This window comes from Lampris incognitus, chromosome 3, assembly GCF_029633865.1.
Source record: "Lampris incognitus isolate fLamInc1 chromosome 3, fLamInc1.hap2, whole genome shotgun sequence".
In the NCBI taxonomy this organism is placed as follows: Eukaryota; Metazoa; Chordata; class Actinopteri; order Lampriformes; family Lampridae; genus Lampris; species Lampris incognitus.
In genome coordinates, this window is record NC_079213.1 from 9,275,251 (window position 1) to 9,302,742 (window position 27,492).

The 27,492-nt window shown below is 42.9% G+C and overlaps 7 protein-coding genes across 7 annotated transcripts; 4 read left to right on the forward strand and 3 right to left on the reverse strand.

The window, feature by feature from the left end:
• Nucleotides 1-4,251: 4,251 nt before the first annotated feature.
• Nucleotides 4,252-4,873, forward strand: LOC130110050 (histone H1-like). Its single transcript, XM_056277028.1, has one exon. It carries the CDS (start codon nt 4,262-4,264, stop codon nt 4,871-4,873), a length of 612 nt encoding a protein of 203 aa, XP_056133003.1. The 5' UTR covers nt 4,252-4,261.
• A 1,484-nt stretch (nt 4,874-6,357) lies between these two features.
• LOC130110089 (histone H2B 1/2-like) lies at nt 6,358-6,901 on the forward strand. Its single transcript, XM_056277069.1, has one exon. The coding sequence runs from the start codon at nt 6,381-6,383 to the stop codon at nt 6,753-6,755; it is 375 nt and encodes a 124-aa protein (XP_056133044.1). The 5' UTR covers nt 6,358-6,380; the 3' UTR covers nt 6,756-6,901.
• Nucleotides 6,902-7,740: 839 nt separating this feature from the next.
• Nucleotides 7,741-8,163, forward strand: LOC130110053 (histone H3-like). The gene has a single exon (XM_056277032.1). It carries the CDS (start codon nt 7,753-7,755, stop codon nt 8,161-8,163), a length of 411 nt encoding a protein of 136 aa, XP_056133007.1. The 5' UTR covers nt 7,741-7,752.
• Nucleotides 8,164-9,503: 1,340 nt separating this feature from the next.
• On the forward strand, nt 9,504-10,029 carry LOC130110082 (histone H4). The gene has a single exon (XM_056277062.1). It carries the CDS (start codon nt 9,673-9,675, stop codon nt 9,982-9,984), a length of 312 nt encoding a protein of 103 aa, XP_056133037.1. The 5' UTR covers nt 9,504-9,672; the 3' UTR covers nt 9,985-10,029.
• Nucleotides 10,030-10,679: 650 nt separating this feature from the next.
• On the reverse strand, nt 10,680-11,149 carry LOC130110059 (histone H2A-like). Its single transcript, XM_056277039.1, has one exon. It carries the CDS (start codon nt 11,117-11,119, stop codon nt 10,736-10,738), a length of 384 nt encoding a protein of 127 aa, XP_056133014.1. The 5' UTR covers nt 11,120-11,149; the 3' UTR covers nt 10,680-10,735.
• A 1,058-nt stretch (nt 11,150-12,207) lies between these two features.
• Nucleotides 12,208-12,610, reverse strand: LOC130110079 (histone H2B 1/2-like). The gene has a single exon (XM_056277058.1). It carries the CDS (start codon nt 12,599-12,601, stop codon nt 12,227-12,229), a length of 375 nt encoding a protein of 124 aa, XP_056133033.1. The 5' UTR covers nt 12,602-12,610; the 3' UTR covers nt 12,208-12,226.
• Nucleotides 12,611-19,812: 7,202 nt separating this feature from the next.
• Nucleotides 19,813-26,688, reverse strand: LOC130109129 (dual specificity tyrosine-phosphorylation-regulated kinase 4-like). The gene is made up of 13 exons (XM_056275872.1): nt 26,666-26,688; nt 26,265-26,322; nt 25,201-25,372; nt 24,452-24,615; nt 23,910-24,046; nt 23,159-23,299; nt 22,810-22,942; nt 22,409-22,493; nt 21,949-22,121; nt 21,587-21,647; nt 21,360-21,489; nt 20,891-21,009; nt 19,813-19,886 (listed from the first exon to the last, which is right to left on the reverse strand). Exons 1-13 carry the CDS (start codon nt 26,686-26,688, stop codon nt 19,813-19,815), a joined length of 1,470 nt encoding a protein of 489 aa, XP_056131847.1.
• Between the last annotated feature and the right edge of the window lie 804 nt (nt 26,689-27,492).

Here is a 27,492-nt window from a genome sequence, read left to right on the forward strand (position 1 = left end):
ATAATTCAATATTGGTCGCACTCCCTCTGGCTGTAGGCCTGCTTCTAATGTTATTGTCAATGGTTGTTTCTGGGCTACTGTTCGTAGTGGCCTAATTATCTTCATATACTGCTTATCTTTCATGTTGTTTCTTGAATATAATTCTGGTCGAATTTGCTGGATAGAAGCATTGCTTTGCATACGAGTCACAGCCTAGAGAAATGCAGGAACATCTCTATGCCTGTGTGCGCAATGGGGTTAATGTTATGTGGGTGGGTTTAGTTGGGGGTTTTTTTTTGTTACTGTTTTCATTGATGCATCTTTCACTCGGACGAATGCCAGGTCAGTGGTCTGTCTAGTCAGCCGTTTTTACACTCTCAGCCCATGGCGATTCTAACGTTTATTAGCCTTAATGCCAATGGTCTGAATCACCATAGCAAGCGTGTTGCACTGATGGAGGTGGTTCGTAAGAGGGGGGCAGACATCATCCTTTTACAAGAAACCCACAGATCATCCTCTGATGTGAACGGACTAGCTAATAAATATTTCAAGGTTGTGGCATCATCGTGCGCAAACAGTAGAACGAGAGGGGTAGCGATACTCTGCCGCCGCAGATTAAATATGGTTGTGCATGAGTGTTTCTCTGACGAGTCGGGTAGGATAACTTTGGTTAAGGTTTTTGTTGAAGGGCGGTGTATTGCTCTTGTATCTGCGTATGCTCCTAATGGCTGTGTCAAAGACTTTTTCAATCTACTTACTGTCACTATGTTAAAATATTCCGATTGTGCTTTCGTTGTGGGGGCCGATTTTAACGCGGTCATGAATAATGTGCTGGACAGGTCAGGGAGTAGTGCATCGCATGACCAAAAGGCGGCCTCTGATATACTCGTAAGGTGGGCTGATGAGGTGGGTGTGATGGACCTTTGGAGAAGGTTTAATCCATCTGCTAAGGACTTTTCATTTTATTCAGCAAGGCATAAGTCCTTCTCGAGAATCGATTATATTTTTGTTTCGCAGGGCTTATTCCAAAATATTGATAATGTTATACTTGTCCCCATGACCCTTGTCGATCACAAAGCAGTGTTAGCTAAGGCCTCTATCCGCCCTTCTTTAAACAAGGCCCCTTGCTGGCGCTTCAACACCTCCCTCCCGAATGATGAGTAATTTAAGACACAGTTTGTGGCTGCTATGAAAGACTTTTTAGTTATTAATGTCGGATCAGTTGGTGACCCAAGGATTCTTTGGAATGCGATTAAGGGTTTTATTTTGAATAATACTACAGTATATACTTCGACTCTAAGTAAGGCGAGGGCTAGGAAGCTTTGTGATCTTGAAAATAGGTTAATCGCTCTGGACAGTCAGTTACAGGCCAAATACAGTGACAGCACAGCCTTACAGCGCATTTTAGTTAAAAAAGAAATAAATTATCTCCTTAAACGAAGAGCTGAATTCCAAATACACCGCTCAAGGCAGTTTTATTATTTTAATGGGGCAAGGCCGAGTCATCTGCTTGCCATGCGTTTGAAATCTAATGAACATTTTGTTGATATTTCTACTGTCAAGGATGCTGATGGCATAGTCAGATCTGATCCTGTGCAGGTGAACAGGGTATTCCAGTCCTTTTATGTAGACCTGTACGCCTCTGAGGTTACTCCAGATGCAGCCAAGCATAAAGATTTTCTAGACAATCTCGTACTACCTCGTCTCACAGAAGAGGAATCTGCCTCACTGAACTCTCCTGTCACTCTGGATGAGTTGAAGGAGGCGGTTAAGGCTATGCGCAGAGGCAAATCGCCTGGGTATGATGGCATCCCCCCCGAATTCTATTTAACTTTTTGGGAAGTTCTGGGTCCACACCTTCTCAACATGATATTGTTTTCTATTGATGAAGGGTCTCCTGCAAGGGATGTGAATATTGCTATTATTTCATTATTATTGAAGAAAGGCAAAGATCCCACTGAATGTGGCAATTATAGACCTCTTTCTCTGCTCAATGCTGATGTTAAGATTTACGCTAAAACTTTAGCAGGCCGCCTCCAAAATTATATGCTTAAGTTAGTACACTGCGACCAGACTGGGTTTATCAGAACAAGGCTGGCCTCTGACAATGTCAGACGTTTGCTCCACATTATTGACAAAGCTTCTAGCATTAGAACACCTGCTGCTGTGCTGTCACTTGATGCTCTTAAAGCTTTTGACCGCCTTGAGTGGTCTTTTCTCTGGTCTGTGCTGGCTGCCATGGGTATCGGTGATCCCTTTATTAATATGATCAGGGTGATGTATGCTAACCCTACTGCTAGAGTTCTAACCAGGAAGACTTCTTCACCCTTGTTTGATATAGCCAGGGGCTCCAGGCAGGGTTGTCCCCTTAGCCCCCTGCTGTTTGCGCTCTCACTGGAACCCCTAGCACAGACTATTAGGCAGTCTGATCTCGTTGTTCCCCTCGTGCTCAATGGTACCTCTCACCTTATTTCGTTATACGCGGACGATTGTCTCCTGTATGTAGCCGATGCCCCCAAATCAATTCCTCCTCTCCTGGATATTTTTAACCAATTTAGTTCTTTATCAGTATGGCTTCATGCCACGAAAGAGCACCACAGATGCGATGTTTGTTTTAGAATGTTGATTGAGAAGTATAGAGAAGGCCAGAAAGAGTTGCATTGTGTCTTTGTAGATTTAGAGAAAGCTTATGACAGAGTGCCGAGAGAGGAGGTTTGGTATTGTATGAGGAAGTCAGGAGTTGCAGAGAAGTATGTAGGAGTGGTGCAGGATACGTATGAGGGAAGTATGACAATGGTGAGGTGTGCGGTTGGAATGACAGATGGGTTCAAGGTGGAGGTGGGATTACATCAAGGATCGGCTCTTAGCCCTTTCTTGTTTGCAATGGTGATGGACAGGTTGACGGACAAGATGTAACGGGTTGTAACGGGGGGTTACCATATTTTTATCTTGCAGAGAATCAAATACCCATATTTGGGTTATTATTGGGTTATTATTGCAAAACAACACATCATTCCCCCGAGACTAAATCCAATTCTCTTAAAAGGATGCTAGGGCCTGCTTTCAGGTACTGGCCTCATCGTTATAAAGTACCTCGATGGTGCCCTATTGTTATCAGGCTCCATTATATAAAGAATAACCTTAGAGGCAGGTAGCAAGGTGATATGTATAATGAAACTCCTACCTTTGCTGTGAAGATTATGTTAAATGGTATGGAAATTAAGGGGGGGATCCTAATAATAGATATATTTGGAACGTACTTATTAATTATACAACTCCTCATGCAATTTTTTTTTGAATTCTCAGTTTGAAAACATCGACTGGAATGTAGTACGGACCTTTAATGATAAGTTTTGTGTCACCCACAAAGTTAAAGATGTATATTTCAAAATAATTCATCTTGTTTATCCAACCAATCAGACACTTAAAAAATACAAACGCGACATTGATGTAAAATGTGTGTTTTTTGGAGCTCCTCATACACGTGCACATTTTTCCTTTGGATTTTACCTTCATGGCTGTTATATGTACATTGACTGCACATTCAAGACATCGTGGACAACAGACTACCATATAATACAATGTACCAGCAGTTTAATTACGGATTTCAATAAACTGTTATCAATATATTTAAACCAATTTATGAGATGTTGCTATTCTGTAGTAGTTTATTAATGCATTCAATATAAGATAAATATTTCCAGCCACTTTTCCATCTCACACAGGAAGCTGAGCTGAAAGAGGCGACAGATCGCCACCAAGAGTGTGTTTGCCCACATGAAGAAAGCGTGATTTTAAAATGAAATTCTCTAGAAATGACGACTTTTTTGATCGTCCATGGTTGTCCAACAATTCAAGCAACTGGTAAACGACTGTTGATCTGAATCCAATTCTTTTAAAAGGTTTTAGAAACCGAATATTGGAGCGTGTTGCAGTCACTGGCAGTGTATAGATGAGGTTTCACATGTCTCGAAACGGAAGGCAAACGTCTGCTCCACTCTAACTTGGTTTATTATGAGGTGCCAAAGGTCTCCTTCATGATCGATATTGTTTATAAGTGATTGTTTGACTTGAGAAGGTGATTTTTGGTGTTTTATCGGAGAGAGAAAACACAAGTGTGGCAGCGCTCCGGCAGCGCAGACGCCAGACTGGGGCAGTTGAGTCTCTCTGGTTCTCACAGTGTGTTTATATCCCTGCCTGCGCTCCTTCCCCTCTATCAGCCTACTGGCTCTGTTGAGTTCGCGTCTCCCAACAGTAGAAGAAAAAGAAGACTAAAGACTAAATGGCAGAAGTCGCTCCCGCACCGGCAGCCGCCGCCGCTCCGGCAAAAGCGGCCAAGAAGAAAGCCCCCCGCCCCAAGAAGAGTGGCCCCAGCGTCGCGGAGCTCATCGTCAAAGCCGTGTCGGCCTCCAAGGAGAGAAGCGGCGTGTCTTTGGCAGCGCTGAAGAAGACTCTGGCTGCCGACGGCTACGACGTGGAGAAGAACAAGGCCCGCGTCAAAGTGGCCGTCAAGAGCCTGGTAACCAAGGGCGCTCTGGTGCAGGTCAAAGGAACCGGCGCCTCGGGCTCCTTCAAAATCAATAAGAAAGCGGAAGACGCCAAGAAACCCGCCAAGAAAGCGGTAAAAGCAAAGAAAGCCGTGGCCAAGAAACCCGCAGCCGCCAAGAAGGCGGCAGCTAAGAAACCCGCAGCCGCCAAGAAGTCCCCGAAGAAGGCCAAGAAACCTGTGGCAGCCAAGAAGCCCAAGAGCCCCAAGAAGGCCGCCAAAAGCCCCAAGAAGGCGGTCAAAAAGCCCGCCACCCCCAAGAAGACCGCAGCTAAGAAGGCTGCTAAGCCCAAGACGGTCAAGCCGAAGGCGGCCAAACCAAAGAAGGCGGCCGCCAAGAAGAAGTAGATGGACACGTCGTCTTGAAACACCTCCAAAGGCTCTTTTAAGAGCCAACCACAATCACAATGAAAGAGCATTTCGCAACAACACAACCTCACCTATAAACGTCTTGATGCATGCTCTACAATAGATCATCCAGCTAAGAACATTACACAAACTTAAACCGATTCATCTTGGATACAATGTTTATCGACAGTTTACCTAGAAACGATAATATGACTGAAAGGGATTGTTACGACTTCATCGTTCGTCACACTTTATTACTCTGAAATGACACAAAACACCTCAGTTCTCCAGTGGTTGGTTAGACCAGACACAGCATTTGACTGGAAGACAGCTTTGTTTTGGGGGGGGGGGGGGGCATGACAGTATAGCCACAAGTCTATGTTAATTCTCTATATCCTATAGCTGTAGTTGATTTAGTGACGTCACTGTTGGTGTTGTAACTGCTGCAGACTGACATGCCCTGTTTAAAATACATAATGACAGTTTTACAGTAAGTTTTAAAGTAACAAAACCATTAAACTGTACAAGGATATTTTCAGAGGAATGATGTCACTTGTTTCTTTTGTTTGTTTGATTTTTCTCTTATTTATTTTCTTTCTCTTTGTATGAGTTGTTTTCTCGTTTTCATAATCCCTAGTAGATTTGTTTTGTAATTATTTATTCAGTCATTTCTCAGTACAATTTTGTGGAATACATGTCTGCTATATTTGTACATTTCAATATTTTGCAATAAAGTTTATTAAATAAAAGACTGGCACGCCATAATGCAACAGGCAGTGACAGATTAACAAATAAGCAATCAATCAATAGATCAACAATCTACAAATTATTGGCTATTGTAAATAGCTTGGGTTAAAAGCGCCCATTAAATGAGAATATAAAAACAGTTTAACATAATTTTTCATAAAATCGTTCCTTACACGTTTAAAAATATATTATTGAACCCGTATAGCAGTTACTTATGGATGAGCCACACGCTTGTTTTTTTTATACATATAAAATAGCTCCTGCTTGCTGAACGTGATACCTTTTTTTTCTTTTTCTCATAACCACCTTAAATTTTTTTGTTTACTTTAAAACAATATCTACTACTAGTATATATATATATTTTTTTTTTACTAAAACATTAGTTGTATTAGCTCAGGTCAATGAGGCCTACAGGCCATAAATAGCAAATAGAAGTTCAAAACTTGTAATGCTCACAAGAACTTAAGTTTATATTGATCTAAAAACATTAGGTGATAATATATGTATTATTATGGATTTGTAATCCGCTATAATGGAGCGGTCATTTTGGACCGGGAACACAAAATTAATGTGCAAGGAACAACAGGAAGACTACTCTAGTCCAAGGAGTCACGCGACACGGAGCATGCGCAGTCAGCTGACAGTATTTGACCAATCTTACACGAGGACCAGCACAGTAAAACTTGCATCAATTGTGTACAAATACAGCGTCTGAGCATAGCCGCCACCATTACTCTTGTAGAATTACGAGTGTAGCGTCATGCCTGAACCCGCCAAGTCAGCGCCCAAAAAGGGCTCCAAGAAAGCCGTGACCAAAGCCGCCGGCAAGGGAGGTAAGAAGCGAAGAAAGACCAGGAAGGAGAGCTACGCCATCTACGTGTACAAGGTCCTGAAGCAGGTGCACCCCGATACCGGCATCTCCTCCAAGGCCATGGGCATCATGAACTCTTTCGTTAACGACATCTTCGAGCGCATCGCCGGTGAGGCTTCTCGCCTGGCGCATTACAACAAGCGCTCCACCATCACCTCCAGGGAGATCCAGACCGCCGTCCGCCTGCTGCTCCCCGGGGAGCTGGCCAAGCACGCCGTGTCTGAGGGCACCAAGGCCGTCACCAAGTACACCAGCTCCAAGTAATCTGCCCATTGGCCCAAACAAACGGCTCTTTTAAGAGCCACGCACAACCTCACCAGAGAGCTGTTCTGTTATCAGTGATACTTTACCATGTGCTGTGACGTCCAACACCGGAACAGTTTAATTCTCACACAGCTATAGAAATAAAAGTTGGCTGGGCTTGATTTGTTAGCTGTTCGTGGATACAAGGGAAATTGGGTAGTCCGATCCCTCTAGTGATCTATGAAGCCTCCACATTCTCATTTCCCTCACGCATGCATCAAAGGGAAATCCGATCAGTTACGAATTCGAGTCTGGTCTTTTTTAGAGTCGCATCTAAAAATACTTACATTTTTTACAAGTTTATTGGGTGATGGTTTAATTACTCAATGTGTATTTATTTTTTGATAATTGTAAGTAAACCTTTGAAGTCTAACAACAGATCTATGGACATGTGTACAAATGTTCCTCCATTGTCACCAGTCAACATGAGCTTTGTTAAAGGATCAGTTTAGTTTTTTTTTACTCATTTTTCTTCAAAATCTTTAAAACCTTGTTTTCTTACCAGTCTTATTAAATTTAGGGTAAATGTGTGCCTATTTGATTTTTCACTGCCAGTCATTGGCGAGACAATCGGTTATAATAAACATACTGATCAATCCATATTCTAAACTATAACCTACATATTCATATAATCTACTAGATAATCTATATTTTAGCATTTTATTCATCGACCAATAATTTAATAATCTATACATATATTAATGTGAGATGGTTTTTATTTGCTTCTGTTTCAGACTTGGTTGGGTTATGAGAAGCTGACGTGAGGAGGCGCCCTTTAGTTTGAATGTTCCGCGGGTTTTTCAAAGCGACTCTGCTCCAATAAGGATCTGTCAGAGAGCACGTGTTCCTGGCCAAGACCAATCAGCGTGTGGCTGGACTCCGGCTCTGGCTATATAACCACGGCGTTTGCGGCGTGCCAGTAAGTCTTTAGTAAGGAGAAGTGAGACTTTGGTCTACTATGGCTAGAACAAAGCAGACCGCCCGTAAATCCACCGGTGGCAAAGCCCCCAGGAAGCAGCTCGCTACCAAGGCCGCCCGTAAAAGCGCCCCGGCTACCGGCGGTGTGAAGAAGCCTCACCGCTACAGGCCCGGTACCGTCGCTCTCCGAGAGATCCGTCGCTACCAGAAATCCACGGAGCTGCTGATACGTAAGCTGCCCTTCCAGCGGCTGGTGAGGGAAATTGCTCAGGATTTCAAAACTGACCTGCGCTTCCAGAGCTCCGCTGTCATGGCTCTTCAGGAGTCCAGCGAGGCTTACCTGGTCGGTCTGTTCGAGGACACCAATCTGTGCGCCATACACGCCAAGAGGGTCACCATCATGCCCAAGGACATTCAGTTGGCTCGCCGCATCCGCGGAGAGCGTGCTTAAGCCCCGTCACCTGACAACCCGCAACGGCTCTTTTAAGAGCCACACACATGTAACTGAAGAGCGTTTGTTCACAACCTTGGGGGGGCGCTGACTTCAACTTAAGTCAATTGTTCTATATAAATGTTGCAGCTACTTTCTGTGTTTTCTAACCATTTAAGCCTGGATAATGTAAATATGTCATCACATTTAAGATACAAACCACAGATGGGCAGAGGTGTAAAAACCAGGTGCTTCATCAACAGGGACGTACATGAAGAGACGTAACATCATACGAGACCATTGTCTCAACCTCCTCCATGAAATGATGTCCCTCACCTCATCCACAAACTCCAGTGTTCTGAATGTGATGTTCATTACTGCCTACCAACCGTTTAAGAATAGATGCCAGATACTTAGAGATGTTATGGGTCACTGAGTTAATCATACTAACAATAGACCCCAATGGCACATCCTGTTTATTTATCTTAGGTAAACCATCAGGAACACTCACTTTGTCATTTCACTTCATGCACTTGTGTACATGAAATGAAACGAAATGCCCTTTTCCCCAGCCCACAGCAGTACAACACAAACACAAAAACACATCCAAAAACTACCAGAACACACTTATCCAAGCCAATAAAACTAAATAATAAACTAAATAGTTGTCGCTTCCCCTGGGTATAATCTATGGTACACATTTCTGTCAGTAGCATTGCCCTGTTCTAACACCTTCAGACGATCTTATCACTTTTTTTCTTGCAACCACTGCCTGGATCTCGTTTCAGGGGCTCATGAGTATTTCTGTCTCCAAGTAACGTCATAAAAGTCTCTCAATAAATGTTGTGTCCAGATGAACTGAGTCGCCTTACTAACAGCTCACAATCACTTTCCATGCCTAACATTACTAATGTCTTCCAAAACAAAAGCGGTGGTGGTGTGAGCAAATAGTCATAGGCCAAGCAGAATTCAGCTTTGGACGTGACTTTCACTAATTTATCTGGATCAAATACTATCCTACTTTTGATATAAGCACTCTGGTTGAAATCGTTGCTGGGTTTTGAAAGAGGTGGTAGGAGGAAAATGTCTGATTTCACTTCTTTGGCCTGATGCGCTGACTTTGCCATCTCCACATCAGCAGCCTGCTGTGTTTCGGTCTTCTGTGGGTGAAGCGGATTATTTGCCACTTGGTAAAGAAGAAGAAAGTGTTTTTTATTATTATTATTATTACAAGAACGTATGGAGGGAAAGAAGGAAATGTTAAGGAAAGGAAGCATTTATTTAAAGAGCAATTCTACAATAAGTTTTTATTTCAGTTTAATGAATGTATCTGTCGATGTAATTTGAAATACAATGGGGCCGTTCACATCGTCACCAGCGTCTTGATTTCCTGAAGGGGGAGGGGCTACACCGGACCAACCCACGAGGCTCTCCGCCTCTATCACGTCCGCAGATGAGGTTTAAGTATACGGACCCTTACAGCGACGTGCTTAGTTTGTCGTATTCATCGGTGAGCAGTCCAGTGTAAAGATGAGTGGCCGTGGTAAAGGAGGTAAAGGTCTGGGTAAAGGAGGCGCCAAGCGCCACCGCAAAGTCCTTCGTGATAACATCCAGGGAATCACCAAGCCCGCCATCCGCCGCCTGGCTCGCCGCGGCGGAGTGAAGCGTATCTCGGGTCTGATCTACGAGGAGACCCGCGGTGTCCTGAAGGTGTTTTTGGAGAACGTGATTCGTGATGCCGTCACCTACACCGAACACGCCAAGAGAAAGACCGTCACCGCCATGGACGTGGTGTACGCCTTGAAGAGACAGGGACGCACCCTGTACGGCTTCGGCGGTTAAACTGAGAAACCAAACCCACACAAAGGCTCTTTTAAGAGCCGCCCACCTCCTCAAGAGAGACTTCCTTACGATTGTAAATGTAATATTTATGTTTGTGATAGATCAATTTTAAGGCGGCACCGTGGTTATGGCAATATGCCACAACTGGCTATATAAACACGGAAGCGTTATTTGTATTTTACTTTTTAAAGGTGATATTTTTCTCAAACCAATAAGCTTTTTGACTGAAAACAGTATAATTCTGCTTTGACTGACTGATCATACTATTGATTTTGTTTTGGAAGACGTTAGTGATGTTAGGCATGGAAAGTGACGGTAAGTTAAGGCTGAATCAGTTCATCTGGACACATTCGAGAGAAATTTACTACTTTTATTTACTACTAATTTACTACTAGTAAGATTATTGGGATCATCAAACCTTCCATTTTAAAAAATTCTCAATAAATCCTTTTAATCACCTGTCATGTACATCTTGAATGTGATGACATCTTTACGTTATTCGGACACTTGAAAGTAGTTATTTTTTTCGATAAGTGGTTGCAACATTTAAATAGAATAGCTTGAGAGAAGTTGGTTCAAGTCAGCGTTTTTCCCAGATTCTCTTCTAGTTGAATAAGAGAACAATCACCAGTTTGTGATCTGCTGTGAAATGGTAGCAACATGGCATGGAAACAGGAGCACTGCTTTCTATCAGATTAGTGTGGCTCTTAAAAGAGCCTTTGTTGTGTTGGGCTGAAGGCTGTATGTGGATCTACTTCTTGGCGGGCTTGTCGGTCTTCTTGGGCAGCAGGACCGCCTGGATGTTGGGCAGCACGCCGCCCTGAGCGATGGTCACTCCGCCCAGCAGCTTGTTGAGCTCCTCGTCGTTGCGGACGGCCAGCTGCAGGTGACGGGGGATGATGCGGGTCTTCTTGTTGTCCCGGGCCGCGTTTCCAGCCAGCTCCAGAATCTCAGCGGTCAGATACTCCAACACAGCCGCCAGGTAGACCGGGGCTCCGGCACCGACACGCTCGGCATAGTTGCCCTTGCGGAGGAGTCTGTGAACACGGCCCACGGGGAACTGGAGCCCGGCACGGGAGGATCGGGTCTTGGCCTTGGCCCTCGCCTTTCCACCGGTCTTTCCTCTGCCGCTCATGTTTGATTCTCTTCGTTCGGTTAAACGCTGAAAGCTAAAGTCGCGACCAGTCAGCAGGCGGTATTTATACACGGAGCTACGCGAAGATAAAACACGGTCCAATCAGAGAAGAGTATTCAACTGATGAAATTGGCGCGAGGTCTTCGCCAATGAGCTATAGAGAATCTGTTAAACGAGCGCTTAACGTTTAGACCAATCAGAGCTGGTGGTGTTATAACGTCACTCTAACAGATTCGGCCTCTCGACCGTCTTGGTATTTGTGCTTATATTATAAAATGTTCTCTTAATATACACTGTAAATTTACTCTGGCAAAAGTGCTTTGTTTTTGTTTAACATTATCATCATTATTGTTAATACTACAGTTCATTCATTTTCTTTATTTACTTTTGTAATGACCATGTAAAGGTATAAGGTTGTTTATAGTTGACTGGTCTGATATATATATATATATATATATATATATATATATATATATATCCACACACACACAACGTTCCTGTATCGTTTGTATTCTTGCTAACAAAAATAAAAATATCTTGGTATTTGTGGCATCTTTATAATATGCATGTTCTGTCTTCACAGCCTCGTTCAGATCAACACAGAAGCTGTGCACTTCTTCGAGACTGGCACCCTCTGGATGATGGCATTTCTCTCCATCTTCGGGAGCTCCTCCTTTACCTTTTTCAGCATAGGGAGAGAGGTGGGCGCCGTGCTGTGTGTGCAGCATATGGCTGAGCATTGTCTTTCAGCTGTATACTCACAGGTTGTCTTTAATGTCCCATGCTCACCACATGCCTGTAGGCGTCTTCTGTTGCGCACCGTTTCATCCATTGGGAGAAGAATGCTGAATATGAAGCTGCCAGTGAAGAGGAAGGCCAAAATGGCTTATGGATGTGATGAAAGAGGACATGCAGGTGGAAGAAGAATGCAGAGGACAGGAAGAGATGGAAACGGATGATCCGCTATGGCGACCCCTAACGGGAAGCAGCCGAAAGTGCTACTTAACGTCACAGCACACGATAAAGTATCACTGATAACATAACAGCTCTCTGGTGAGGTTGTGTGTGGCTCTTAAAAGAGCCGTTTGTTTGGTGTCAATGGGCAGATTACTTGGAGCTGGTGTACTTGGTGACGGCCTTGGTGCCCTCAGACACGGCGTGCTTGGCCAGCTCCCCGGGGAGCAGCAGGCGGACGGCGGTCTGGATCTCCCTTGAGGTGATGGTGGAGCGCTTGTTGTAATGCGCCAGGCGAGAAGCCTCACCGGCGATGCGCTCGAAGATGTCGTTAACGAAAGAGTTCATGATGCCCATGGCCTTGGACGAGATGCCAGTATCGGGGTGCACCTGCTTCAGGACCTTGTACACGTAGATGGCGTAGCTCTCCTTCCTGGTCTTTCTTCGCTTCTTTCCTCCCTTGCCGGCGGCTTTGGTCACGGCTTTCTTGGAGCCCTTTTTGGGCGCTGACTTGGCGGGTTCAGGCATGACGCTACACTCGTAAATCTACAAGAGTAATAATGGTGGCGGCTATGCTCAGACGCTGTATTTGTACACAATTGATGCAAGTTTTACTGTGCTGGTCCTCGTGTAAGATTGGTCAAATACTGTCAGCTGACTGCGCATGCTCCGTGTCGCGTGACTCCTTGGACTAGAGTAGTCTTCCTGTTGTTCCTTGCACATTAATTTTGTGTTCCCGGTCCAAAATGACCGCTCCATTATAGCGGATTACAAATCCATAATAACACATACATTATCACCTAATTTTTTTTAGATCAATATAAACTTAAGTTCTTGTGAGCATTACAAGTTTTGAACTTATATTTGCTATTTATGGCCTGTAGGCCTCATTGACCTGAGCTAATACAACTAATGTTTTAGTAAAAAAAAAAACAGCGTATGGATTATTTCAACTATAACAAATAATTGTGTTTTTTCTTGCTTCCAGTCTGGATTTACCTCAATCTATCCACATCACAAACACGTTGTAGACCAACACATCCAAGATGTTGAAGAACATCACCATGGGCCAACGTCATCCTCTCACAAGAGTAAGTGCCAGTAACCTGCAAAAGTGCAACAACCAGTAAATAAAATGAGTACATACAAGTGATACTTAATGTCTGCATAGTAACGTGAAAATTTGCATCAAAGCATTGTTACGGGGAGTTCTCTGGGCGAAAACAACGCGAGCCAGCGGGACAAAAGCGCGTGCTGAGAGCCACCATCTCTTTACAAATGCTGCTGCTCTGAGAGTGTCATGCTTAGTGGCTAGTCGTGTTGCTAAGGCTACTTAGTGGCTAGTCGTGTTGCTAAGGCTACTTAGTGGCTAGTCGTGTTGCTAAGGCTACTTAGTGGCTAGTCGTGTTGCTAAGGCTACTTAGTGGCTAGTCGTGTTGCTAAGGCTACTTAGTGGCTATTCGTGTTGCTAAGGCTACTTAGTGGCTAGTCGTGTTGCTAAGGCTACTTAGTGGCTAGTCGTGTTGCTAAGGCTACTTAGTGGCTATTCGTGTTGCTAAGGCTACTTAGTGGCTAGTCGTGTTGCTAAGGCTACTTAGTGGCTAGTAGTGTTGCTAAGGCTACTTAGTGGCTAGTCGTGTTGCTAAGGCTACTTAGTGGCTAGTCGTGTTGCTAAGGCTAAGAAGCCTTTCACTGTCGGCGAAGAATTGATTCTGCCTGTTGCCAAGGACACGTGCCATGAACAGTTGGGGGAAGCTGCAGCTAACAAGGTGGCAAATGTTCCTCTTTCAGCTGCCACAGTTTCAAGGAGAATTGATGAAATTGGTGAGTTGCAATGTTGTTATATGTATGTTATGTTAATGCGAGGAAAATATATGCTGTGTATTTAATATCCAAACGTTACTTAAAATGTTATGATACTGGACTTCCGGTAAGATGGCGACTTGAATAGCAGCACAACTTTCTGCCTCTCGCAAGTTGGCTAAAATAAATCCCCTAAAATACTAAACACGACGCAAAAAAAGGAGAAATGAGAAGAGGAGGTAATTCGAATAAAGGTAGCCGTACAATCCAAAAGGGTAGCGCACCAGATACACAGGGAGCGAAGAAACAGTCGGAGCAAGGTAATAGCAAACACGAGGTTGAAGAAGCTACAATGGCGGCGGACACAGCTGAGACATTGCGTGCCGGATTAGCAGCTATCGCTAAAGAGATACAAGAATTCAAACAAGAGCTACGAGGTGACTTTGCCAGACTCAAAGATGAGGTGAAAAGGGAAGTGAAGGAAGAGATTGCTTGCTTCCGAGAAGAAATGACACAGAAGTTTGCAGAGAGCAACGGCGAAATACAGGCGCAGAAAGCGCACATGAGTGAGGCCCAGAAGCGCATAGCCGAGCTAGAGGAATGGCAGGCGGACTCGACAGAACTACTGATGGACATGTCGACCCAAACGCTCCAGATGCAAGAAAAAATAATGGACCTGGAAGGGAGGTCAAGGAGGAACAATATTCTAATCTTTGGTGTGCCAGAGGAAACGGAGGGAGGCTCCATTACCCAGTATGTGGAACAATTCTTGAATACTCAACTTGACTTAGAAGAAGGGACCAATCTCCAGATACAAAGAGCGCACAGAGCCCTCGCTCAGAAACCCCCTCCGACAGCTCCCCCCAGGTCAACAGTGGTGACCTTTCAACAGTTTGATATAAAAGAAATGATTCTCAAGAAAGCATGGGAAAAGAATAAGATAGAGATAGGGGACAAACGTATTTACTTTGATCACGATTACGCAGCTGAAGTGGTCCGGAAAAGAAAATCATATTTGGGCATTAAGAAAGTGCTCAAAGGTAAAGGAATTCGTTTCCAGACACCCCTCGCCAAAATAAGGATCCACTGGAACAACGGAACGAAGACATACGACAATGCCAGGGAAGCTGCGATGGACATGAAGACGAGAGGCTGCGACATCGAGATACCAGACGATGACACGGCAACCACGGCCACAGAGCAGGTGGAGGCGACTGGGACGCGAGCAGGGTGGCAACGAGTCCAAGGCGCGAAAGGAGGACGTGAAGCTGCACAACGAGCGAAAGAGAAGCTCCGGGCCTATCGGAGAAAGTAGGATTGGTATCGTTCTGACTGAGTTGAGCTCCATTACAAAAGGCTTTTTCATCACATGCCACTGAGAGAGGTAGGCTATACGGTTGCCAAACGTTGGACATGCCTAGACAAGGCTGTAGGCCTATCCCATGTGATGGGCAAACTGTCAAGTCTAGAGTGGGGCCCTTTCTGAAAAGGATTTCCCCTTCACCTACCAACGGGGACTCGGGGTGGTTAGGCCCCTTTAGTTGGAAGTTATTTTTGTTGTTGATTAACGTGTTTTATATTTGTAGTTTGTTTGTTTGGAGCTCTGTGGGAATATATGGAAAAAGAGTATCAAGATGTCTAGATGGTTCACACTACTAAAATAATGTCGCTGAATGTTAATGGTCTAAATATGTTAAAGAAGAGGGAAAAGGTTATGATTAAGCTAAAAAAGGAGGATGTACAAATCATATTCCTACAAGAGACCCATTTAACACGGATAGAGCATGGGAAACTTAAGAAATATGGGTACAGTCATTCATATTATAGCTCCTACAAGGAAGGGCGCAGGAGAGGTGTTGCAATTTTAATATCAAACAAAACTCAATTCGATTATGATAGGGAGATGGGAGACAAGGAGGGGAGATATATTATAGTGAAGGGGAGGTTAGAGAACAAACCAGTGACATTGATAAATATATACGCCCCTCCTGAAAGTGATAACATATTTTTTAAATCTTTGTTTGATGAGATAGCAAACGAGTGAGAGGGGGGGGTCTTAATTTGTGGGGGAGATTTGAATGTCGTTTTGAATCACAAAATGGATACGACCAGTATCAAAAGGACTAAAACACAGGTCACTCGATTTGTAAATATATCACTGGAAGAGATGGGGATGGATGATGTGTGGATACAGTTGCACCCTCAGCAAAAAGACTATACACATTACTCAGCTGTACATAAAGTTCATTCAAGGATAGACTATTTCCTTATGAGCAAAGACGATATTTACAGAGTAAAGGGGTGTAGGATTGGAGGGGCGGATATCTCAGATCACAATCCAGTATATTTAGAAATTAATTTGAATTGCAGAAAGCGAAATACGGTTTGGAGGTTTAATGTGGGTCTACTGAATAGTGAGCAGAGTAAGATTATGTTAAAGACGGATATTCGGACATATCGAGAAGAAAACAGCAATGGGGAAGTAGACCCAACAATATTTTGGGATGCCATGAAGGCGATCATCAGGGGAAAGTTAATAGCGCATTCAGCATTGATCAAAAAGGCAAGATCAATTATATCCAGAAAGAATACGGACAGGTTAAGAGAAATGGAGAGGGAATACCAAACTGCGGGAAACCCCGTGGTGTTGGAGCAAATCAAATCGGCTAAGTCAGACATTAATAAAGAACTGATAGATGAAGTTGAGAAAAAAAGCTTGTTTCTCAAACAAAGATATTATGAAACAGGCCCGCGCGCAACTAAACTGTTGGCAAAACGTATTCGCAAACAGCAAGCAGTTGGCCATATACATAAGATCAGAGACCCCATTCAAATGAGTTAACGAATATACCAGAAAGCATAGAGGACATATTTTTGGGATATTATAAAAGAGCTATATTCACAACCCACACCTGCACCCGAAGCGGAAATTAATACCTTTTTGAATTCATTAGATTTACCCTCAAAATGACAAATTAACAGCTGACATCAAGATGGAAGAGGTGATAGATGCAATAAATTCTTTGAAAAACAATAGAAGCCCGGGCAGCGATGGATACCCTGCAGAATGGTGCAAAGTGTTTAGGGAAGAGCTGGCACCGTTACTTCTGAGATCCTTCAATTGGACACTTCACAATAATAAGATACCACCATCATGGTCAGAGGCAATAATCACAGTCATTCCAAAACCGGGAAAGGATAAAGAATATTGTGGGAGCTACAGACCTATTTCATTATTAAATGTAGATTATAAAATATATACGACAATTATCTCCAAAAGGTTAAACTCATTCATAGGTGATTTGATAGATGAAGATCAAACAGGATTCATGAGAGAAAGACAAACGCATGATAATATCAGAAGGACATTGCATATTGTTGATCAAGCGAGTAAGAGAAAACAAGCTACACTATTAGTAAGTTTAGATGCAGAAAAAACATTCGATCGGGTGTCTTGGAATTTTTTGTATGCAGTATTGGAACGACTAGGGTTCAGCAATAAGTCAATACAGTGCATTAAAACATTATATCAACAACCTAATGCTCGGATTAAAATAAACGGGAGTTTAACGAACAAGTTCAGTTTGCAGAGGTCGACAAGACAAGGATGCTGTTTGTCTCCGACACTGTTCGCGTTATTCATTGAGCCTTTAGCGGAGGCCATTCGCCAAAATGAAGGAATTAATGGAGTGACAGTGAATGGCACTGTCCACAAGGTGGGGCTATTTGCTGATGATGTCATAGCCTATCTTGAGCAACCACATACATCACTCCCTCAACTAATGAAGCTACTAGAACTATATGGTCATTTATCTGGATATAAAATTAACATCTCAAAAACACAGGTGCTAGTTCTCAATTATACTCCAACCACAAAATTCAAGGGAAAATTTGACTTTAATTGAAATCTAAACAAAATCAAATATTTGGGAATTTACATTACCAAGGAATTGTCTAAATTACATAAAGCAAATTACGGCAAGATCAACGATGTGATGCAAAAGGATATTGATAGATGGTCCACTTTGCCACTTGACTTCAGCTCAAGAATTGAGACAGTTAGAATGAATATTCTACCAAGGCTTCTTTACCTATTCCAATCGTTGCCTGTAGAGGTGACTCAAGCTCAATTTGATAGGTGGGATAGGACAATATCTAGATTTATTTGGGGAGGGAAGAAGCCCAGAGTAAGGTATGAAACTCTCCAACTCTCAAAGGAAAAGGGAGGTATGGGTTTACCAAATCTAAAAGAATATTTCAAAGCTGCCCAGCTGAGATATGCTATTGACTGGTGTAGGCAAGATTACATGGCCAAGTGGAAAGTCATGGAAAGGGAATATGGTGGGTACCCTATCAAGAATATTTTAGGGGATAAAGAAGTATACAAGAAAACAAAAACCAATATGGATTCAGTCACATTATTTACACTGGAGTTATGGTTTAAATTGATTAAAATCAACAAATTACAAGATGAGATACAGTTATTGAGATGGGTAGCATGTGATAGAGACTTTACTCCAGCGAGGCATGACACAGTTTTTAAACTGTGGGTTAACTGGGGAATCACAGCATGGTGCACTCTAGAGGAAAAGGGGGAGATGGAGAGTTTTCAGGGTATGAAAGACAAGTTTGATTTGGAGAATCATGACTTCTTTAGATATTTACAATTAAGGGATTATTACAACAAACGTATCAGGGGAGGACCCTCCATGGAGGTGAACAGTGTGATTCAAATTATAATTAACGCATATAAAGGGAGAAAATCTAGGACTATATCTGTACTATATCAAGCTCTCACAACTAATAAACACTCAACTACATATATAAAAGAAAATGGGAATTAGAATTTGGCACAGAAATTACAGAGGAGGACTGGCAGAATATGTGGAAAGTTCATCAATCCTCCACTAGTTCGCGGATATGGAGGAAATGCTCCTGGAAAAATCTGATACGTTTTTTTATTACACCAAAAATCAAAAATAGATACTCCAGCACCAAACTGTCATGCTGGAGGAAATATGGAACAGAGGATGTAGACCACTCGCATATATTTTGGAAATGTAATAAGCTAGCGATGTTTTGGGAGATGGTTCATGATGTAATACAAAAGGTACTTGGATATGACTTCCCTAAGTGCTATATGACCCTCTATTTCTGTAATTTTAAAAACGACGATATAGGGCCAAGTGATAGATGTTAGGTTAAGATACTGCTGATTGCGGCTAAGAAGGCAATCACAAGAAAATGGTGCCAGGTGGACGCCCCCACACAAGGACAATGGATGGAAATAGTGGAGGACATTCATACGATGGAAAAACCGACTCATCGATTGAGACTTACAGTACCTCGGATGGAAGACCAGTGGAAGAAATGGACATGGTGTAAGGAGCAAACATGCGACAACATAATTCATGACAACACTTAAGACTGGAAAGTTAGACCCACAGGAAGCTCTTGTAGTTAATTTTTTGTGTGTTTTTTTGTTTGTTTGTTTTGAGTTGCCCTGTTGGGCTTGTGTGCAAGTAAATGTAGATAATTCAATGTTTACTTCTGAATACGGATGCCATGTTTGTATTGACCTAAAAACTTCAATAAAAACTAAAGTGATAAAAAAATGTTATGATACTACTGACTTATAAGCCTAACCTATATCCCCGTAGTTATTAACGCACCCCCGTCTCTCCCCCGGTCCGCCAGAACATTGTCAATATCGAACTGGTCCGCAGTGCAAAAAAAGTTGGTGACCCCTGATCTGCAGGGATGGCTCTCTGCTGGTGAGGTGGGTCTTTCTTTTTGTGGTGACATCCTTTCTGGCACTTCCTGCCTGGCTGATTTTGACCGTTGTGACTGGCACCTCTGCAGTGTTGGGCAGCAGTGGGCGGTTGGGCTGTTCTACCCTTGCAAAGGATGGCAGTGGGTGAGTTTTGCATTTAATTTCAGTAGCTGTTCTGTTTGGTCTGCCACTCATCGGCCTGGGTAGTTTGAAGCTCCCAACCGAAGCTGCCGCCACCTGAGGAATCTGGGAGAGTCAAGTCAAGTCAAGTCAATTTCATTTATATAGCCCAACATGACAAGTTACAAATTTGCCTCAGTGGGCTTTACAGCAACACAACATCCTGTCCTTAGACCCCCGTATCGGATAAGGAACAACTCCCTAAAAAGAAGCCCTTTAACAGGGAGAAAAAATAGGAAGAAACCTCAGGGAGGGCAACAGAGGAGGGAGCTCTCTCCCAAGATGGACAATGTGCAATGGATGTTGTGTATACACAATTTACAGAATACAGCATTGAAAGAGGATAACAGAATTAAGATGGAATTATAAAATGTATGAAGAATATGATGCACAGGATGCCAAGCAGTGTCCAGACGCCACTGGAACAGCCCAGGACACAAGCCACGCGACCAGCATCACCGTGCAAAAAAAAGAAGAAGAGAGAGCTGTATTCTGATGACCTGATGCCCATTAGTTGGGGGGGGGGGGCTCAAAACGACATAGCTCACCTTCTCTGCCCTGTTGGCCTTTTGCTGAACTTGGGCTTTTTTGGTGGCCTCCAACCGGGGCAGACGTGCAGGGCACAGTTTCCTTCGGCTGAGCAGGTCGGCTTCCATGCCAACAACAGAGTTTCTGGCCACTGTGTGAGAAAATCAAGTCAATAAAAACAAATCTTGAAAATGCTTTGAGAAGAACCACAAAACAAGAGACCTGGGTCAGGAACTTATTATATATGCAATGTTTAATGATGATCAGACACCTCAATTGCCTACAACAATCAAAATGTATTTGTAAATAAAGTGTCTTGTTCCACAAAGACATGGCCACTATTTGGAATAGAATAATGGGAATAGTGGATATCACAAGTTCCTTGTTGACAAAGTGATGATTTGCTTACAGACCAGATCTTTATTTATTGATTGCTATATTGATGTTGAACTTCAGGCAATGCTTTCTTTTTTTCCACAAATAATATATAAAGTTTTACAAACATGCTTTTCTTTTCAGATGTCTCCTCTTACCATCTGTTGTTGTGACTTGTCTTTTGAGGCCGAACTGAGATCCACTGCTCTCCTTATGCTGCAAGATCCAAGGATGCTGCATGGCCTTGTCCGGCGTCATCCTTTGGCTCGGGTCCCATCTAGTGGATAACACATTTAGAAAAAAATCGCAAGTTATCTTAAACTGATAATTAGATAAGTTTTGCAGTCTTAACACCTTTAGAAACAAACTACAGACACTCAGAACTGTGGACATTGAATTTCTTGATGTCCATTTGTACTACAAAGTTATTAAAGGCCTGATGTTAACTGCTGTCAGGTGAATGGAAACCACTTAGGATGTAATAATCCAAACACTTTCAGAAGAAGGGCTTACAAAAGTGCAGGAAGGATACTAATGATAAGTTAACCCACAATCTGAAAATAATACACGGTTTGCACACAGACTTTTCAATTTCTATCGACAGTGTTTGTGAGGGAGCTGACGTACACCAAGCAGCGCTTAATGAAGTCCAGGAGATGTGGTTCCTTGGTCCTCAACATGCTGGCTAGATCTTTTCTTCTGGGCTGCTGCATTTCCTTTTCACTCTTCTGTTTATGAATCAGCACGCCCTTGGAGTCTGATACACATGTAACAATGTCAACACACTGACAAGTGGATGGCAGGAAATCCTTCCACTTTTATCACAATGTAGGTCAAGGAATCAAACTGCTCACCGAAGAACTTCTTCTTATTTGGTGCCGATGCAAGAAGACCTTGGGGTGGTGTACCCAGCGCCTGAAAATACACATAAAACCAATAGTGACTGATACATCAAAACCAATACAATTGTCATACGTATACATATGTACAATTCACACATACGGCACTCATCCCTCTCTTGCTATGTGTGGTTAGGTGTAAGTGCATGCAATGTGAATGTTGTTTCACCTGCTTCATCTATCCTATCTAACACAAACACAAAACACGATCACATTTTATTTTGGAGAATGAATTTAAATGAACTTGAATCTCAACTCATTAAATGGTCAAGGAACCAGTTAGTGTTATAGTATATATAGTCCACTCTTCTTGTTACCTCTATCATGAGGGACAGATGTTCTGCATTGCCCCAACACCGGAAAAGCTCTTGTCCAGTGCAGAGTTCAAATATAATGCAGCCTAGACTCCACATGTCAACAGCAACACTACAGACATGGCCCAGGATCGCCTCTGGAGCGCGATAGGGCCGAGTCTGGATGTAGGACTTGGCTGTGAGAGAGAAAAGAGTAGAGAGAGAGAGAGATGTCAGATGGAAGGAGTATTGTTTTGTGTTGTAATTCCATAGTAAGTCTCCTTCGGGACTGTTAATCTCATTTAATGTGTATTTTGTGTACTGTATACGTACATGCCTTGTGTAGTGCATGTCCATGTAACTGCCATAAGGAACCAGTGCTTGCAGCTGCCCCTATAGAGTGCTGTGTCTGTTCCCCACCGTGTTTCGTATTAAACTTTACAACATGATTTACACAAGACCATAAAAACAAACGGACACGCACCTCTAGCCTCTTTCTCATAGCGGCTTATGCCAAAGTCAATCACTTTGAGTCTGTGTGGCTTTCTGCTTGACAGAACAATGTTCTCCTGAAAGAGAAACATACACACATATGAGCTGGACCATTTTGTTTTATGTCTGCAAGTCGTTCAACTTTTATTTTTTCTCAAATGTTTTCGATGACATATTTCCGTACGCAAGGATTGTTAAAATTGTTCGTAATGCACCTGATTTGCATTTTAATCAACTTTTTTGAACGTTTGCTTAAAACTTGGGACAGAGATGTGGTTGCACCAGTGTCGGTGCTGTGCTAAAACAAATCCTACTCTGTTAACTAGCACCACCCGGGCTGTGTTAAACCAAAGAGTGGTGCTCCCGGTGTAGACATGTAACGATGAGCCGTACCGGTTTGAGATCACAGTGCATGAGCTTCTCTTTCTTCAGCAGCGAGAGACACTTCAGGAGGGAGGTGGTGTACTTCCTCACCTCTGCTGTGCTGAGGCTCTCGTCAGCATTGGCCTTCCTGTACAGGGTTTCTCTGGGGAAAAACAAGTCAGATTGGAAACAGGTTTAAATACCATCAATTATCCCAAGGGAGATTCAGTTATGTGGGGCAGTTCAGGTAAACAGTGGGCAGTATGTCTCACATATGGCAGTGAGCAACGTTTGTCACACTTAAATGACGTGTGGCTGGGTAGTCGCCAGGCTGCAGACTCATTAGAAATTAAACAAACAATCTTTTTTTTAAGCTCACCCCAGCAGTTCAAAGGTGATACACAAATGTTTCCGGAAGTGGAAGTGATCCTTCTTACGGACGATATTGTAGACGTTCATTTCATCCTTCTTTCGGAGGGCTTCTAGGATCTTGACCTCTCTCTTCCCAAACTGATAATAGCTGGACGGCAAAGGACCACCGGGAACAACATGAGATCTCTGGTCATAAAGGTGACTGCTACACTATGTGTATCATAACATCTTAATTGTGCCTCATTAGTTTGAACTTGGTACCAGTCCAAATCAGAATTGGATCATTATACCAGCATTCATTAGAACAACCAAAGGGAAAAATAGGGTGAAGTAAAAATATTATGTAAATAGATGAAATAATAAGTTAGAACGTACTAACGTTCGCTAATGCACATGCACTATGTGTACAAATACAACAGTAGAACCATTTGTTATCAGAACACAAGTTCAGGGATATGTTAGATAAACTAACTATGGGACACCGCAGCATGTCTGGACCTATTAATCTCCATATGGATATTGATGAGAATATTTATAATGTATATGGTGTCTGTGCATGAATATATATGCTGTTGTGCATGCACAGTCCCACAGATGCATTAGCTTTTCCCCATACGAGGTCTGCTGAGGGCATCATGTGTTATCCAGGATTCTGCATACATGTACAAATGCATTTGATAAACGTGTCTTAAAATTTGCATTTTCAATATCAGTTGTATAAGCATGTGAAAGAGTTGTCGATTTTTTTTTTTTTTTACCATTTTTTGCTTCTCAGCAGCTTCATAGCCACAAACTCCCGTTCCTTAACGTCCCAGCATTTCAGCACCTGCCCATAGGTACCTTGACCCAAAACCTCCAGCACCTCATAACGGTAGGCAATGTGGTCATGGAGGACCTGTGGACAAAAGGTTGGTTCATTGACTGATCGCTAAAACCAAAGGAAAAAGACAAACATGCAACAAGGAAAGAGATTTCAATTATTGATCTAGACAACAAGTTGCCATTATGCCTGCCAATGTTATGGGAAGAGTAGACAAACTTTCTGTACCAGCCACCAGCTAAATTATGTATTTTTGTGATTAGACCAACTGGGATGAAGGATGGTCAAATAACATACAAAACTAGCATACTTTCTGTTGGCAGGGATTCAGTGCCTTGCTCAGGGACCCTTCAACAGGAATATTGCTCACTGTCATGGAGGCCCCAACCCTTTCCATTCGAAGGATGACCTCTGTGCTCCCCATGACACCCTGTTGTCTAAGATTTACCCACTTTCTACATCACACAGCTGAACAGTTACCTGCAGATAGTACGTCTGGGGGTCATCATAGCCGTTGTTGTGTGGGGAGCTCTTTGAACCATTGATCTTAGGGGAATGCAGACCGAGGTACCAGATCTCTGAGTAATTCAATATCTCCTCTCGCTCGAACTCTGTCATGCGATGACCAAAGGCCTCCAACACTTCTGCGAGGACGGAAAGGAAAACTGAAAGAGACACTCTCTTCTCGGTGTATTACACACTGAGGAAGGGAAGGTCAAAGCTACAGTGTCCCTGACAATACAAGTAACATACGTTTCTCTTAATAAATGGGACACATCAAAAACCCTTAATAATCATGTAATGTCTGTAATAGAAAAGAGGCAGTCTGTTCAAATGCAGTTATTTGTTTTAAGTTGTCTCTGAAGTTGTTTTATTGTATTCTTTCCTTCCACCTTCTCTACACACTTTAACACTATGAAAGAAACCTCATCCTCCTAACTCTTATCCCAACAACTTCTTGTTTTGTGTTGCCCCCCCCCCCCCGAGAATCCAGAAATCTTTTGGACCAGCAGTGGGATGTGTGAACCCCACATAGACTGAGCCTCTACAGCAGGTGCACACGTGTGTGTGTGTGTGTGTGTGTGTGTGTGTGTGTGTGTGTGTGTGTGTGTGTGTGTGTGAGTGAGTGTGTGTGTGTGAGATCTCTAGCAACATGGCTTACTAGCTTCCTCCGACCTTTCTGGTGAAATGTGTGCTACAAAGACCCTGAATAGGAAATGAGAATTTACCTCCAGGGGACATGGGCAACCTGAGTCCCATAAAGGAGCGATGTTTCTGCTTTCGCTGTTTGCCCAAGCTTGGCTTGAAGTCTGTCTTCTCCTCTTTTGGGCAAGGGGCCTTCGACTTGCTGTGCTGCTGCTTCAACTCGCTGTGCTTCTGCTTCGACTTGCTGTGCTGCTGCTACTCCCAAAATATTGAGACATTTACAGATAACATAATCACAATCATCATGATGTTGATGTGCTACTGCTGCTACAACTACCGCAACAGACAGGAAGACAGACAAAACGTCAGGTGAACTGAAAATCAATGACACTGACCACAGGCTTTACACTGGGACGCTTTTTCAACTGGCACTTGTCTATTTTTGGCAAGACAGGCCTCGACTGTGATCGACTGGTGGTCTGTCCAGGGTGTCTCCCGATCTGCCGCCCGATGACTGCTAGAATAGGCTCCGGCATCCGGCGACCCTGAGTTGGATAAGCAGTTTGGATAATGGATGGAAGCCTGGACTGCTGATGGTCTGAGGAACGCTGCAGAGTGTCTGAGTCCAGTACGGGGACAAAGTGTGGACGCTTTTCCTTCTGTGTATAAAAAAAAGAGACATAGAGACTATTTCATACTGTTTGCATGTATGTGTGTGTTTGTGTGTGCACATGTGTGTTTCTGTTTGTGTTTTAAAGAGAAATATATCCTGTGATCAACTCCAAAGGGTGGGATTCTTAACATGTCTGTTTGATTGTAACGATGACCTGGTTTGAACCCAGGTCAAGGTTTAAATCTAAATTATGCTCCATATAAGCATTATCATGTTGCCCAAAGGGATTTTGTTAAGGTCCCCAATTGGATGAAAGAGGAAGAAAGGTTGAGTGAATGAGTTTGTTTTTATGCACCCGGGGCACCCTGTAACACTTTTGAGAGTTGTAATGAAATGTGCATTACAAATGAAAGGTATTAGCATTATCATGAGAAAGAGTGTGGATGAGAGAAAGTGCACAAGGCAAGTGTGAAAAGGAGAGAATTAGTGTGAGAGAGTGACGGATGGAGAAAAGGAGTGAGAATGCATACCAACCTTTTGTTGTGACCGCCCGTTCTTCTCGTAGAGAAGTTTCTCCTCCTTCTTCCTCCACCTTCTTTGGGAGGAAACGGGAAGGTTGGCTTCACATTTAAAGGATCACGTTTCTAAATGGCCTCAACATTTAATAATAATAATAATAATAATAAATTAAACTTATATAGCGCTTTTCTAACACTCAGAGTGGCTTTACAATAAACGGGGTGAGACAAGACAACAGATAAACATAGCACAAACATACAGGGGTGGATGGGAAGGGGGGCTACGAGAGGGAGTAAGCGGCAGCCACACAGCAGTACTCTCCCACTTAAAGAGAGATACTAAAGGGCAAGAAAAGGGCTTTACTCCCGTAGCATATTCCTCTCCGAGGGAACCACTAGGCAGATTTAAACACTTACTTCTTCTCCTCTTCTCTGTTCATGTCGCCAAAGTAAAGGTTTGCTGTGAACTGCAAAATCCCACGTGCGACTTTGAGAGAAAAACTAAAAAGAAAGTCTCTCGATCGATATTTATCAGGGTTTTTTTTTCAAACAAGGCTCAAACAATGCTCTGTAGTTAGTATTTGTGCGTTTGCAATGAAGGTGAAAGTCGGTATGAAGACCAAATTCCGATGAACTATATATAGTTGCCGCGGGTTCTAGAACGTTGCCGTCTGTCGAATTCCAAAAAAAAAAAAAAAAAAAAAAAATGGAACGCTGCTGTCTGTCTACGGCAGCATACAGCAATACACATACAGCCCTAAGCAGCCACCTGCATTCCCCTTTCCCTTAAGGGTCATCCAACGTTGTATGGCTAGCACAAGTTCGCTAACTTAGCTAGCTAGCTAACCCGCAAGTCCAGTAATTAGGTTACGTTTCTTTGCTGTTTTGCATTGCTGAGGGTAAGTTGTGTGGAAAAATGCTGCCGCGCTACTTCATTGTTTTCCTTGCGAATGAGCTGTTTATGTTGTAACATTTAATACATTTTGCTTACTGTTAATACTATGGAATTACCATTAATACTATTACGTTTCCTAGATGTTGTGTTGTTTTGACCGTTAATATAAATTTTGTAGACATTTTTCATTTAACTTTCCGGCGTCATTTTGATATTACGTCAGTCAGCCCTGTACCACGTGATCAACGTAGCGCCGCAGATTTTAGCGCCCTTTTCTTAGTGTAAATTCTGTTATTTTGCTGTTTAGGAGTCGATGTGCAGAGGGGACCAGGAGGCGACTCATGGGTGT

Bases quoted from the DNA above. Each gene is read 5' to 3' on its own strand.
- LOC130110050 (XM_056277028.1), top strand. From the start codon at position 4,262: ATGGCAGAAGTCGCTCCCGCACCGGCAGCCGCCGCCGCTCCGGCAAAA.
- LOC130110079 (XM_056277058.1), bottom strand. From the start codon at position 12,601: ATGCCTGAACCCGCCAAGTCAGCGCCCAAAAAGGGCTCCAAGAAAGCC.
- LOC130110053 (XM_056277032.1), top strand. From the start codon at position 7,753: ATGGCTAGAACAAAGCAGACCGCCCGTAAATCCACCGGTGGCAAAGCC.
- LOC130110082 (XM_056277062.1), top strand. From the start codon at position 9,673: ATGAGTGGCCGTGGTAAAGGAGGTAAAGGTCTGGGTAAAGGAGGCGCC.
- LOC130109129 (XM_056275872.1), bottom strand. From the start codon at position 26,688: ATGAACAGAGAAGAGGAGAAGAA. The intron at 25,373-26,264 runs GTTGGTATGCAT...TTTTGGGAGTAG, and splicing joins ACGGGCGGTCACAACAAAAG to CAGCAGCACAGCAAGTCGAA. The intron at 21,490-21,586 runs GTGAGCAGTTTG...CATGTGTATCAG, and splicing joins AAATAAGAAGAAGTTCTTCG to ACTCCAAGGGCGTGCTGATT.
- LOC130110059 (XM_056277039.1), bottom strand. From the start codon at position 11,119: ATGAGCGGCAGAGGAAAGACCGGTGGAAAGGCGAGGGCCAAGGCCAAG.
- LOC130110089 (XM_056277069.1), top strand. From the start codon at position 6,381: ATGCCTGAACCCGCCAAGTCAGCGCCCAAAAAGGGCTCCAAGAAAGCC.